Here is a 13,942-nt window from a genome sequence, read left to right as displayed (position 1 = left end):
GCAGAAATGTTGCGGAGAGCCACTGCTTCAGGATATCGTGTTGCATAGTCAACAATGACTAATGCAAAGCGATGTCCCCTTGCTGATCGTTCTAATGGCCCGATGAGGTCCATACCAATTCTCTCGAAGGGGACCTGCATTAAGGGAAGTGGGCGCAATGGCGCTTTTAGGGTGGCCGGTGGGTTCACCAACTGGCATTCACGACAAGACGCGCACCACCTGCGTACATTCTCGTGAATGCCCGGCCAGAAAAACCGGGTCATGAGACGATTTAGTGTCGCTGCCTGTCCCAAATGCCCCGCCATTGGATTAGAATGAGCCGCGTGGAAAAGCATTTCCCTGCGGCTCTTTGGCACTAATAACTGGGTTGTATCTTCTTTTGTCTGAGTGTCTTGGGTCACTCGATACAACCTATCTTTTATAATCGCGAAATATGGGTAAGCAAGCGGACGTCCAGGCTGGAGAGGCTGACCATCAATCATCGAGACCCTATCAAAAGCATTTTTTAATGTCTCATCCTGAGACTGCTCCAGGGGAAAATCATCGCGTTCCGGAAGAATTAGTCTTCCGGCTTCACTCAGATCCCCTGCAGCAGAACTCTCCGGTCTCTGATCAGTCTCTCCGACCTGCACTCGCGCTTGCTCACCCCGCGTTCTTTCCCCCCAAGAGGCATCCGAGCATAGACATCCCAATAATTGTTTAAACGCGGGCCAATCCGTCCCCAAAATTATCGGATGCCGGAGGTGCGGGTTAACTGCCACCTCAACACTATGCTTTTGTCCCCTAAATTTAATTATGACGGACATTACGGGATATCTTACCACATCCCCGTGCACGCACCGAACCCCAACCATGCGGCCTGTATCCAATGCCCCAGACGAAATCAGGCTTTGATGGAGAGAGGTTTGGTTACAGCCCGAGTCCACCAAAGCCTGATAGGTACCCCCCTTGATACTCACAGGTATTTGGTACCCGCCAGCCTGACCAGGGGCGGCCTGAGGATCGTCGGGGACCCGGATCACCGTCCCGACCTCCATAACCGGACATTTATCCACAAAATGATCCGGATCCCCGCACCGCCAACAGGCCGGCCCAGACCTGCCCGCCGCTCCAGTGGCAGAGAGTGGGCTGAATACATGGCGCGGAGAGAGGGGGGAAGCAGGAGCGGGGTCCGCCCCGGCAGCAGGGAGTCCCGCCCCCCTGGGCGGGGCTCTGGGTCCGTAGGAAGGTGCCTGTCCCGTTCCGCCCCGCCCTCGGGGCGGAACACGAGGTGGGCCGGGCGGACGAGACCTAGGGAAAGGGACAGGTCTAGAGAGAGAGGGGGACAAAAGAGAGGGAGAGAGAGAGGCAGCTGGAAGGGGTTCGCCGCCCCCTTGGCACGCCACCAGATGATCCTCCGCCAGTTGGATGGCTGAGTCCAGCGACGTGGGGCGGTGGCACTGGACCCACTCGGCCGTCTTTTTCGGGAGCCGAGTGATGAATTGCTCCAGCACCACGCGATCGACGACCAGGTCCACGTCGCTTCCCTCAGCCAGCAACCATTTGCGGCACGAGTCCCGGAGCTGCTGGGCCAACGTGAAGGGCCGGCCGGACTCACCCAGGTCGAGGGAGCGAAAGCGCTGTCGGTGCTGCTCCGGGGTCCGACCGACCCGCTGGATGATGGCCCGTCGTAGGTCTTCATAGACCAGGAGGTTCGGGACGGGGAGCTGCTGTGCCGCCACCTGTGCTTCTCCTGAGAGGAGCGGGACCAGCCTCATCGACCACTGGTCCCGCGGCCATTTACACGCCTCCGCGGATCTCTGGAAGAGGTCTAAGAACACCTCTGGATCATCCAGTGGGCCCATCTTATTTAAGGGCAGGTGGACAGGCACAGCGGGCGGTTCGATGGGCTCCCGGGGAACCTCCCGGTCAATCCAGCTCCGGAACGCCTCGCGGTCCTCCTGCTGGGTCTGTAGGATGGCTTGAAAACACCGCTCCTGGTCGCCTCTTAACTCCAGCAGGGCCTGTTGTTGTTCGCGGTGCAGGACCGCGAGGGACGCGATGATGTCCGCAAATGTGGCGGAGGACGACGATTGCATGGCGACGTGCACACCGACTTCCTTCCCGGGTTTCGGCACCAGTGTAGTAAACTTAAGTTCGTAGTGGGGAAGGAAGTGGTCAGGGACGACGAACAACTGGTGACTGAGTCTTTATTGAATGTCAAACAGAAGGACTGTGCAACGCACAACAACGAAAATAAACAATCCACAAAGGGCTTCACTCCAGGTTCGGTATACACTATCCACAAGGGCTTCACTCCACGTTGGGCTTACACTATCCACAAGGGCTTCACTCCACGAACCTCGACTCGACTCAGTCAACAGTTCCCCTCTCTCTCACACACTCCTGCTTCTCACGGCGTTTTGTCCTGTCTCCGCGCCAATCACTGCAATGAGAAACAGGTGTTCGTGATTTGTATTCAAGCCACTCACTTACCACGCGTCTCCCGCCATTCTCTCCGGTTGCAGACCTCGCTGAACCACGCCCCCCTCGCCACAGACTTATTACACAGGGGGCAACCTATCACAGTACCACGCTTGAACTCTCTGAGCTCCTGAGAGTGACCCATTCTTTCACAAATATTTGTAGAAGTAGTCTGCATGCCTATCTGCTTGATTTTATACACCTGTGGCCATGGAAGTGATTGGAACACCTGAATTCAATGATTTGGAGGGGTGTCCCAATACTTTTGGAAATATAGTGTATATATATATATATATATATATATATATATATATATATATATATATATATATACGTCTGTATATATATCGGGTGCGTTACTTACCTGGGGAACACATGGCACCAGGATGCACTATGGGAAGAAGGCAAGCCGCCGGAGGCAGTGTGATGTTTGGGCAATGTTCTGCTGGGAAACCTTGGGGTCCTGCCATCCATGTGGATGTTACTTTGACACGTACCACCTACCTAAGCATTGTTGCAGACCATGTACACCCTTTCATGGAAACAGTATTCACTGGTGGCTGTGGCCTCTTTCAGCAGGATAATGCACCCTGCCACAAAGCAAATAAGGTTCAGGAATGGTTTGAGGAGCACAACAAAGAGTTTGAGGTGTTATCTTGGCCTCCAAATTCCCCAGATCTCAATCCAATCGAGCATTTGTGGGATGTGCTGAACAAACAAGCCAGATTCATGGAGGCCCCACCTCACAACTTACAGGACTTAAAGGATCTGCTGCTAACATCTTGGTGCAGATACCACAGCGCACCCTCAGGGGTCTAGTGAAGTCCATGCCTCAACGGGTCAGGGCTGTTTTGGCAGCAAAAGGGGGGCCAACACAATATTAGGAAGGTGGTCATAATGTTATGCCTGATCGGTGTGTGTATATATATATATATATATATATATATATATATATATATATATATATATATACGTGTTTTTTTCTACATTAATTTGGTGATTAAATGTGAAATTATTACAATATAAAAATATTTTAAAAACTTTAATGTTAGGTGCGATTAATCGCGATTAATTACAGAAAAATGTGTGGACATGAATTACACCTCAAATCTTGCAACTTATTGAGGAAAGGTGTGCTATCACTTTTCTAAGCAATCAGACTTACAATTTTTGTTTTGCAGATTTCAACATACCAAAACATCAGAGTAAGCAATTACCTAGCAACCACCCAGAACACCATAGCAACCACTTGGCAACACCCTGTAACCTTGTAGAAGACCTTATCAGCTGTATAGCAATGCAATAAAAACCACTCAACCTACGTAATACACCTTAGCTGCATAACAACGCCCTGGCAGCCACCCAATACTTGGCAGCTTTTTTTTTTTTTTTTCATGAGCATCTAGTCTTTTTTATTATTCTAAGAAAGGAAAGTGTGTGATTTGTCTCAGTTGCTTCATGAAATTACTGATGTGCTTGTGATGATGTTGATCGTAATAATAATGATGATGCAGGTAAAAATAGTGATTGGCTGTGTTTAGATAAGAGATTATTAATGTAGTTATGTCTTTATGGATATATGCACTCATTCCTCTTTTGTCTTTATCCAGAGTGCAATTCCTTGCGTCACAAGGACCGGAGGAAAGAGTCTGTGGACGTCAGATCTATCAGCTCTCACAGCAGCGATGGTAAGAGGAAGAGAGGATGTGTTTCATCAGAATACACTAATGATGGAAAGCGAATCACTTTAACAGTTTAGAAGTAATTATGAAGAGAAATGGAAACAAAAATGAGAGATTTGTGCTTGTGTGTGTGTCTGTGCGTGTGTGTGTTTATAATGTATTTGTGTTTTATGTGAGTCGGTGTGTGTGTGAGCTTCGGCTAAGAGGGGCTTTTTGTGACGTAGTTTGATGACATCAGCACACCCACAGCCTCAGTGCACTCTGACGCAGATGGAGCTTTTTAAAGAGCTCTTTTCTTTTCTCTCTTTCTCTCTTTCAGCTCCCAGTCTACAGAATCGCAGATATTCCTCTATGGCCCGAATCCACTCCATGACTATTGAGGCTCCGATCACTAAGGTACACCTGCATTATCATGAATACGAAATGCCCAAAGACCTTTATAACCCCTTGCTTTACTGAAGATAACAACAACCACTTATACACTCTGACCTTTATAAGCCACTATCTATCTATCTATCTATCTATCTATCTATCTATCTATCTATCTATCTATCTATCTATCTATCTATCTATCTATCTGTCTGTCTGTCTGTCTATAAATCTATCTATCTGTCTGTCTGTTTGTTTGTCTGTCTTTCTGATTATCTATCTGTCTGTCTGATTATCTGTCTGTCTGTTTGTCTGTCTGTCAGATAGATAGATAGATAGATAGATAGATAGATAGATAGAGTCAGACAGACAGATGAAAAGACATACATATAGATAGACAGACAGACAGATAAACAGTCAGTCAGACTGACGGACAGACAGATAGCTAGTTAGACAGATAGACAGACAGATAGATAGATAGTCAGAAAGACATAATAAGACTGACAGATAGATAGTCAGACAGACAGATAGATAATCAGAAAGACAGACAGACAGACAGACAGATAGATGGATATATAGATAGTCAGACAGACAGATAATCAGAAAGACAGACAGACAAACAGACAGACAGACAGACAGATAGATAGATAGATAGATAGATAGTCAGACAGACAGACAGACAGACAGACAGACAAACAGACAGACAGACAGATAGATAGATAGATAGATAGTCAGTCTATCTATCTGTCTGTGTGTTTGTTTGTCTGTCTGTCTGTCTGTCTTTCTGATTATCTATCTCTGTCTGTCTGACTATCTATCTGTCTGTCTTTCTATGTCTTTCTGACTATCTATCTATCTGTCTAACTAGCTATCTGTCTGTCCGTCAGTCTGAATGACTGTTTATCTGTCTGTCTGTCTATCTATATGTATGTCTTTTCATCTGTCTGTCTGACTCTATCTATCTATCTATCTATCTATCTATCTATCTATCTATCTATCTATCTATCTATCTATCTATCTATCTATCTATCTATCTATCTATCTATCTATCTATCTATCTTTCTGTCTGTCTGACTATCTATCTGACTATCTATCTGTCTGTCTGTCTATTTATCTGTCTGTCTATCTGTCTGTCTGACTATCTATCTGACTATCTATCTGTCTGTCTCTCTGTCTAACTAGCTATCTGTCTGTCCGTCAGTCTGACTGACTGTTTATCTGTCTGTCTGTCTATCTATATGTATGTCTTTTCATCTGTCTTTCTGAATCTATCTATCTATCTATCTATCTATCTATCTATCTATCTATCTATCTATCTATCTATCTATCTATCTATCTATCTATCTATCTATCTATGTCTTTCTGTCTGACTATCTATCTATCTATCTATCTATCTATCTATCTATCTATCTATCTATCTGTCTTTCTGTCTGTCTGTCTGTCTGACTATCTATCTATCTATCTATCTATCTATCTATCTATCTATCTATCTATCTATCTATCTATCTATCTATCTATCTGTCTGTCTGTCTGTCTGTCTGTCTGTCTGTTTGTCTGTCTGTCTGTCTTTCTGACTATCTAACCTTGTCAGGCTTTTTAAACTTTTCAGACTTTCAAACAAGCCTATCAAGCTAATATTTAGTCTTTACAAACTTTGCTTTTCTAGTTAAAAAAATATTATTAAATTTCTATTAATTTTAAATGTCACATCCATCCATTCAAATTCAAATGCAAACTTTGGATCCTGTCTGCCACCTCAATTCTAATTCAGTTCATCTGGCACACATCCCTGAGATACACACCAAACACTTTTGTCTGTCTGCGGTTGTATATTTACGATTACTTGGTCATGACTCAGGAAGCAAAACAGATGCCAAAAGAGGAGATTCTTTACCAAAATATTTATGGATCTAAACCTTTGATTAGTGGTTTGTTGTTGTCTCTCACCCTCTGTCTTCAGTCTTCCTGTATTTTGTTGCCTTTATAGGTGATAAATATCATTAACGCAGCACAGGAGAGCAGTCCTGTGACAGTAGCGGAAGCTCTGGATCGTGTTCTGGAGATTTTGCGGACCACCGAACTGTACTCACCCCAACTGGCCTCAAAGGAAGATGACCCTCACACCAATGACCTGGTGGGGGGTCTCATGAGTGTAAGTGAAGGTTCAGGGGTCATTCGGCATGTCTATTACTTCCTCTATTACAAGCACTCACCTTTCATTCTCAAAGCTATTTTATTTTATTTTATTACTAACTAATTTAGTAATAAAATTAAAATACTAATAAAATACTATTTTATTTTATATTTTTATTTCAAAAGAGCAAGACAAGCTTGATTCCATCATATGACTCCTGTTTGGAATTAAATGGCACAACAGACTACAAGTCATCTCAAACCACATGATACACAGAAATAGCTTTAAAATCCTCTTCAAACACATACAGTACAAAAACATCATAAACTGTACAAATCAATATCAAACAGCCGAGAAATTCCACAGACTGATTTCCTGTACGTAAACAAAAACTAGAGCAGATTTTTTCAGCAGAGAATCATCATTACGGGAGATTTTCAGACTTGCTCTGCCAGGAAAAGGTTCTTATCTACAGTGTGTGACTGTATGTCAGTAGCAGTCAGTAGATGTGAATGCTCTTGTTTTTGTGGCACAGATGCATTAAGCTCCATGCTGCCTGGCACGGGGTGTTTCACAGTTAGCCAGCCGTCTGTGACGACAGTGCCGCGCTTGTTTACACAGCGGTCTCGCTGTCTGCCATCTCCACGTCTCCCCCTTTGAAAGTATTCCACTTTTAAACCAGATTTAAAATGTTTTAGACAAGAAAAGAGTCGTTAGACTGAAGGAGTCTTCACACAGACAGAGATTTGCAGGGACACGCAGAACAGAAGGCACTGATTTGAGAGTTGGTGCAGTTGAGCAGTATGTTGAGCAGTATGTCAATGCATAGTGATGCAGTGACTACCGTACAGTCGAGCTTAAATTATCCATCTTCATGATATAGTTGGATACAAATACCAAGAAGTTTAAAAGGTTTACTTTTTGGTTGCAAACACGAGTTAGAAGATTGTTAGTTGGCAGGGTTCCCACAGTCCTTGAAAGCTTAGCGATATCAGGCCAAGACAAATCATGGAAATAAATTTGAAATTTCTAATTATACTTAGTTCCAAAATATTTCTTTCTATGTATTATGTAAAGTAGATTTTTTAAAATTCTGATCTTCTGGTTCTAATTATAATTCTAATTCTAGTCATCACAACTGGGAAAAGTTGTGGAAAAGTTACTAGATAAAAAGTGTGTGGAAAAATATGCTGTACATCGAGTAAAACAGCATTTTGCTAATTATTTTATAGTTATTATGTCAAGTCAAGTCAAGTCACCTTCATATAGCGCTTTTTACAATGCAGATTGTGTCAAAGCAGCTTTACATTAATAATTGGTATATAATTTTTCCTTTTAAAGAATAGTGTCAATGCAGGCAGATCAAAAGCTCTGTTGAATAAATGTCAAGGATACTGTTGAATATCAAATGTCAAATTAAATTAAATTAGGGCTGCACGATTAATCGTATTTTATCACGATAACGATATCTGCTTCTCTCGATTGATTTTAAATAATCGTCACGATATTGGCCCGCTCTATGAAAATGAACATAATTTGGAAATATTGGAAGTAATATTAGGAATTTCGCTGTTTTATCTTTTGACGTTCCTTCCATAATTCCATTATGTAGGAATGTTTATGACCTATTAATTGAGAGATGACATTGAATATATGTACATTTTTGTTTATACTCTCAAAACTGTGATAAACGTTTAAAAAAGTATGATAGAAGCATATTTTTATGTTTTTTTTTACATTATTTTTACTTTTGTTGTAAACAAAAGGCTTTTACTGTAAACACATGATTACACAAATTAAATTATGAAATTATTTGCTATAGTAATCAACATTTGACTCAGCAAGATGCTGTAAATAGAGTTGTATTTAATCTATAGTATTCATTTGAGGCAGATTTGAATCATTTACACAGTACTGTTCAAAAATGTGGCTCAGTAAAAAAAATTTGTGAAAGTAATGAATGCTTTTATTAAACCTTTTCACATTTCCGGGTTTGTCAAACTCCACAATAGTGTTTCCACAACTTTCAAAAAGAGGAAAAATAATAGAGAGAGATTGATAACGGCAGTCAGAAGAGAGAAATTTGTTATTTTTACCTTCACTCCCATAACTCTGTATTATATGGAAGCTTGTTTTCGCCACTAAATAAAAAAAAAAAAACGTTTTGATCAAATAAATGCCTAAAAGAGACTAATCTGAAAAAAAATTAAAAATCTTACAGACCCCAAACCTTTAAATGGAAAAATATTAAAAATGCAAATTAACTACAAGCTAGATTCAGGCTGCTTCCTTTTATAATGTCACTTTTTTTTCTGTTACATGAAGGTCAAGCGGATGCGATGCACAAACCTCAAGAGTTTAAATGACCTTTTTGGTGGGTGACCTTTTGAGGGAGAGGTCAGAGGTCAATCACACAGTGAAATATCCGAGTTGAGATAGTGCAGCTGGAAGCCTGTGATCATTACAGACGGGATGTGTGTGTGTGTCATATTTATGCATGTACAGTTCTATTATCCTACGCCTGCAACATCTCAGACAGAGTTTGTTTTAAGTACTGGATGAGTCTATTTGAATCTGGATCTGTTTTCTGTGTGTTTAATATCCTCCAGGCCTGATAAACGGCTTTTCTCATGAGAGCAAGCTTGAGTGAGTTATGGGTAGCGTGGTAATGCTGTGCTTAAGTCTGTTGTTATGATTATGTTGGCTGGAAACAATATTTTGGCTTCCTCAAGTCTTTTTTTTTCTTTCATTTCAGTCAGATGTATTGATGTGTATTTTTCTTTAATTCAGGACGGACTCAGAAGGCTTTCTGGGAATGAGTATGTCTTCTCCAAAAGTGCTTTACACAGTAAGTTCTAGCCTTGAAAATTATTGTTATGATACAAGTCGGATGAAAAGTTGGATGTTGTAAACTAACTTTGAATAAACTATTATTAAAGACAGTATGGATTAAAAATTCACCCTATTTACCTTCTTTGATCATACCTAATGTGATATAGTATCATAGGATATAATACTCACTTAAACATTATTAATTGCAATTAGATCATGCAGAAAAAGGCTAGAAAATGTTTAACAGAAAGAAAATGAAAAACTACATATAGTTGAGAGTTAAAAAGTTTTATTACATTATTTGATATGCAAAGAATAAATTTCAGAATACATAAAATATTTTTGAGGTGACTTTTTACATTATATATTGAGATATTACTATCAAGTATTATAAATTAATATTAAATATCTGTTTTACTTGATACGTAAAATGCCACACAGTGTGTTTTTTGGGTGATAATGCAAGTAAAAAAGTTTTCTCTCATAGCTTTTTAAAGTGTCTGAATTATGTTTTTGTGTCTTTCTGCCATATTCCATCTTGAACTTGAACCTTTGACCACTCAGATATGAGTCAGAGTCAGCTGGCAGTACCTGTGCCATTAAACGACATCCCGCCATCCATCGCAGAGCTGCTCAACGAGGAGGAACGCTGGGAATTCAATATCCTGGAGCTGGAAGCAGCTACACACAAGAGGTACCAGAACGTTTGATCATTATTCTGTTTATTTCTTTGTGTAAAAGTTTATTTTAATGGGAAAAGTTCTGAGTGCTTTAGTGTGTGTGTGTGCAGGCCGCTGTCATACCTGGGTCTGAAGATTTTCTCTGCTTTTGGTGTGTGTGAGTTCCTGAACTGCACAGAGGCCACGTTGCGTTCGTGGCTGCAGGTGATCGAGGCTAATTACCACGCCTCCAACTCCTACCACAACTCAACACACGCCGCAGACGTTCTGCACGCCACTGCCTACTTCCTGCGCAAGGACAGAGTCAAGGTAACTGTGACAACCAATCAGAACACAGAAACAGAAATGTCTCAATTCATATTTTCATTCAAAATTGAAAAATATGGTCAAAGTAAAGGAGAGCCTTCCAGAAGTGCTTTAACTGATGATTTAGTAAGACTTATTTTGTATAATTGCACAGATTCAAGAGTATATTGTACATTGTTATACATTTCTAAAATATTAAATGTTTTGTTAAATTATATTAAGTACTAAATTATTCTAAAAAACATTTTTATAAATAAATGTATCATTTATGATATAATTATTCAAATTAAATATAATAATAACGTTGTGCCATACTGTTAAAGTTGCCTGATGAAATCAAAATATAAACTTGATTGAATCTGAATTTTATCAAAACTATCCATAACTATCCTGAATTATGTCAAATAGTGGTTGACTTATATTTCTCAATAATTAATCATTTTATGCATTTATTTTTTTCTAAATAATATCAATATAATTGTTATATTATATTATATTATACAAAAATAATATGAGTTGATTATTCAAATACATTGTTAAACATTTCTTTAAAAAATTATTAAATTATATTAAGTATTAAAGTAATATGAAATTAATATAAAATACAATTTTAAATGTTTTGAAAATGTCTTTATAAATAAAGTTTTACAGTTGCCAAATAAAATCAAAATGTAAAATGGATTGAAACAGAATTTTATCAAAATTGCAGTATTATTTTTAATAAAAATTAAAAATATACTTTTATTACTATAGTATATTTTATTTTATTATATTACATTAGTATTTTATATTTAATATGACATACAAAAAATATTCATTGATTATTCAAATTCCAAATACAGTATGTTTGTTTTGTTTTGGGTTTTTTTTTTTTTTTTTGAAAGAAATTGATATTAAGTATTAAAATAAAATAAAATTAATATAAAATACAAATGTAACTGTTTTAAAACATTTCTTTTTAATAAATGTTAAATAAATGCTGAAATTTAAATCATACATTTATTCATATTTAACATCAATTTGTAACACTTAATAGTAATTTAACCTTAATAATTATTCAAAATTCACTCTAAAATATTTGAAACGAAGCCAGTTAAGTTTCCTCAGTTATTGACTGATGCTGTTAATCTCAGAAAGAATAATCAGACAGTCGCTAATATTGAGCTGACCTAAACGACTTTGGGTTACTTTTAGAACTTGTCTACACCAACAGTGTCTCTGCTGTGTTTGCAGGGCAGTCTTGATCAGTTAGATGAAGTTGCAGCACTATTGGCAGCCACGGTCCATGACGTCGATCACCCGGGCCGTACCAACTCATTCCTGTGCAATGCAGGGAGTGAGCTGGCGATTCTGTACAACGACACAGCCGTCCTGGAGAGCCACCACGCCGCTCTTGCTTTCCAGCTTACTGTACGAGACAGCAAGTGCAACATCTTCAAAAACATGGAAAGGTATCAGTGTCTGCTTAATCATACATTTTACATGACTCACATTGGTCCAGTACTAAACTCACTCAACCTCTCAATATTCAGGACTCAGTTTCGGACCCTACGGCAGGCCATAATTGACATGGTGTTGGCAACAGAAATGACTCGACACTTTGAACACGTCAATAAGTTCGTAAACAGCATCAACAAACCCATGAGTGCCATTGAGGAGACGAGCTCCAATGTAAGACACACGTTACTGTGTTTCCATACTGTGCGTACTGTACGTAAGAGTGAAATCTAACCACTGCTGATCTGCATGTGAAACAGAGTGAAGGCAGTGATTGTGAGGGACAGGCCAGTATTCGCAACTCTCCTGAGAATCGTCTGTTAATTAAACGGATGCTGATTAAATGTGCCGACGTGGCCAATCCCTGCAGACCTCTGGAGCTCTGCATCGAATGGGCTGGTCGCATTTCAGAGGAGTACTTTGCTCAGGTAAACACATTCAGTCACATATGCACTTCATTTCCTCATGCACATGCTTACAATGTCTTTTAACTTTCATAACACAATGTATTTTCATATGAAGCAGAGTATTCAGTAATAAATAATGTAGGGCAGGACTTGATTTTATCCATCCGGATTTGATTGGACAATGAGAAGTGTTAAGAAGTTAATGCATTTTGATATATATGGTGTGTATGTATATATATATATATATATATATATATATATACACACACACACACACACACAGTAAAGTGACAGTAAAGCATTTATAATGTTACGAAACATTTCTATTTCAAATAAATGCTGTTCTTTTGAACTTTCTATTCATCAAAGAATCCTGGAGAAAAAAAACGTATCATGGTTTCCATAAAAATATTAATCAGCACAACTGTTTTCAACACTGATAATAATTTCTTGAGCATCAAATCAGCATATTAGAATGATTTCTGAAGGATCATGTGACATTGAAGACTGGAGGAATGATGCTGAAAATTCAGCTTTACCATCACAGCAACAAATTACATTTTAAAATGTATTCAAATAAAAAATGGTTCTTTTAAATTGTAATAATATTCCACAACATTATTGTTTTTACTGTATTTGTGATCAAATCAATGCAGCCTTGGTGAGAAAAAATCTCAAAACATTAAAAAAAATGTTTACTTTTGAACAGTAGTAGTATATATATATTTATATTTGAGTAAAGTAAAATGTTGAAATATTTTTTACAATGTATGCTTTACGTATGTTTTACGTATGCTTTCTGTGTTTGCAATCTTCCTCTTTCCCTAGACTGATGAGGAGAAAAGACAAGGTTTGCCGGTTGTCATGCCAGTGTTTGACCGGAATACCTGCAGTATTCCTAAATCCCAGATCTCATTTATCGACTATTTCATCACGGACATGTTTGATGCCTGGGATGGTAAATATAAACATGCTCACATATGCAATACATTGGTGATTTCTTACCATTTTCACAATTAGGGTTGTGCCGTATAGATCAAAAAATATATCTAAATATTATTTAGCCTTTTGACAATATTTTGACATTTATCTCAATATAAATGTATTTGCTTTTAGCCTCACAGTAGTGTGTTATTTTAGTATTACTGAAATACTGTTATGATTTTTTTAAATATTTTGAATCATTTTTCGTTTTATATTTTCTTACTTTCATTTTAATTTCAGTTTAAATAAAAAAAAAATTGCTGTTTTTTCATCACTTTTATTAGTTTAATTTAGTTAGTTTATATATTTTTTATTCATTTTCATTTCAGTTTTACTTTTGGTTGTTTTAATTTGTCAAGGTAAACTAAATGAACGTGAAAAATGTTTCCTTGGCAACTAGCTGAAATAAAATACTTTGAAGGTTTTTATATTTTATTTCAGTTAATGTTTATTTTATTATAAGTAACGAACATGTTTTTTTAATGGTTTTAGTTTTAGTTAACTATAATAAACCTTCCTCACAGCCACAGTTGCCGAGATTGAAATATTAGGAATGTTGTCCAACTAAAATGCAATAAAAAAGGCATG

At 38.6% G+C, this 13,942-nt stretch overlaps 1 protein-coding gene across 3 annotated transcripts in view; it reads left to right on the top strand.

Moving 5' to 3' along the window:
* The window catches only part of pde8b (phosphodiesterase 8B), a 69,641-nt gene that overhangs the window by 48,286 nt on the left and 7,413 nt on the right, over positions 1–13,942 (top strand). For all 3 annotated transcript variants that reach the window (XM_067375262.1, XM_067375261.1, XM_067375263.1), the window contains exons 12-21: positions 4,074–4,151; positions 4,465–4,541; positions 6,502–6,666; positions 9,439–9,496; positions 10,045–10,174; positions 10,271–10,469; positions 11,700–11,917; positions 11,999–12,137; positions 12,224–12,391; positions 13,199–13,328. In XM_067375262.1, coding sequence (XP_067231363.1) covers positions 4,074–4,151; positions 4,465–4,541; positions 6,502–6,666; positions 9,439–9,496; positions 10,045–10,174; positions 10,271–10,469; positions 11,700–11,917; positions 11,999–12,137; positions 12,224–12,391; positions 13,199–13,328 — 1,362 coding nt within the window. The remainder of the gene's footprint in view (positions 1–4,073; positions 4,152–4,464; positions 4,542–6,501; positions 6,667–9,438; positions 9,497–10,044; positions 10,175–10,270; positions 10,470–11,699; positions 11,918–11,998; positions 12,138–12,223; positions 12,392–13,198; positions 13,329–13,942) is intronic.

The sequence above is a fragment of the Chanodichthys erythropterus genome, chromosome 22, assembly GCF_024489055.1.
Source record: "Chanodichthys erythropterus isolate Z2021 chromosome 22, ASM2448905v1, whole genome shotgun sequence".
NCBI lineage: Eukaryota > Metazoa > Chordata > Actinopteri > Cypriniformes > Xenocyprididae > Chanodichthys > Chanodichthys erythropterus.
The sequence above is the reverse complement of the archived record's forward strand: the minus strand, read 5'-3'. Positions and strand labels throughout refer to the sequence as shown.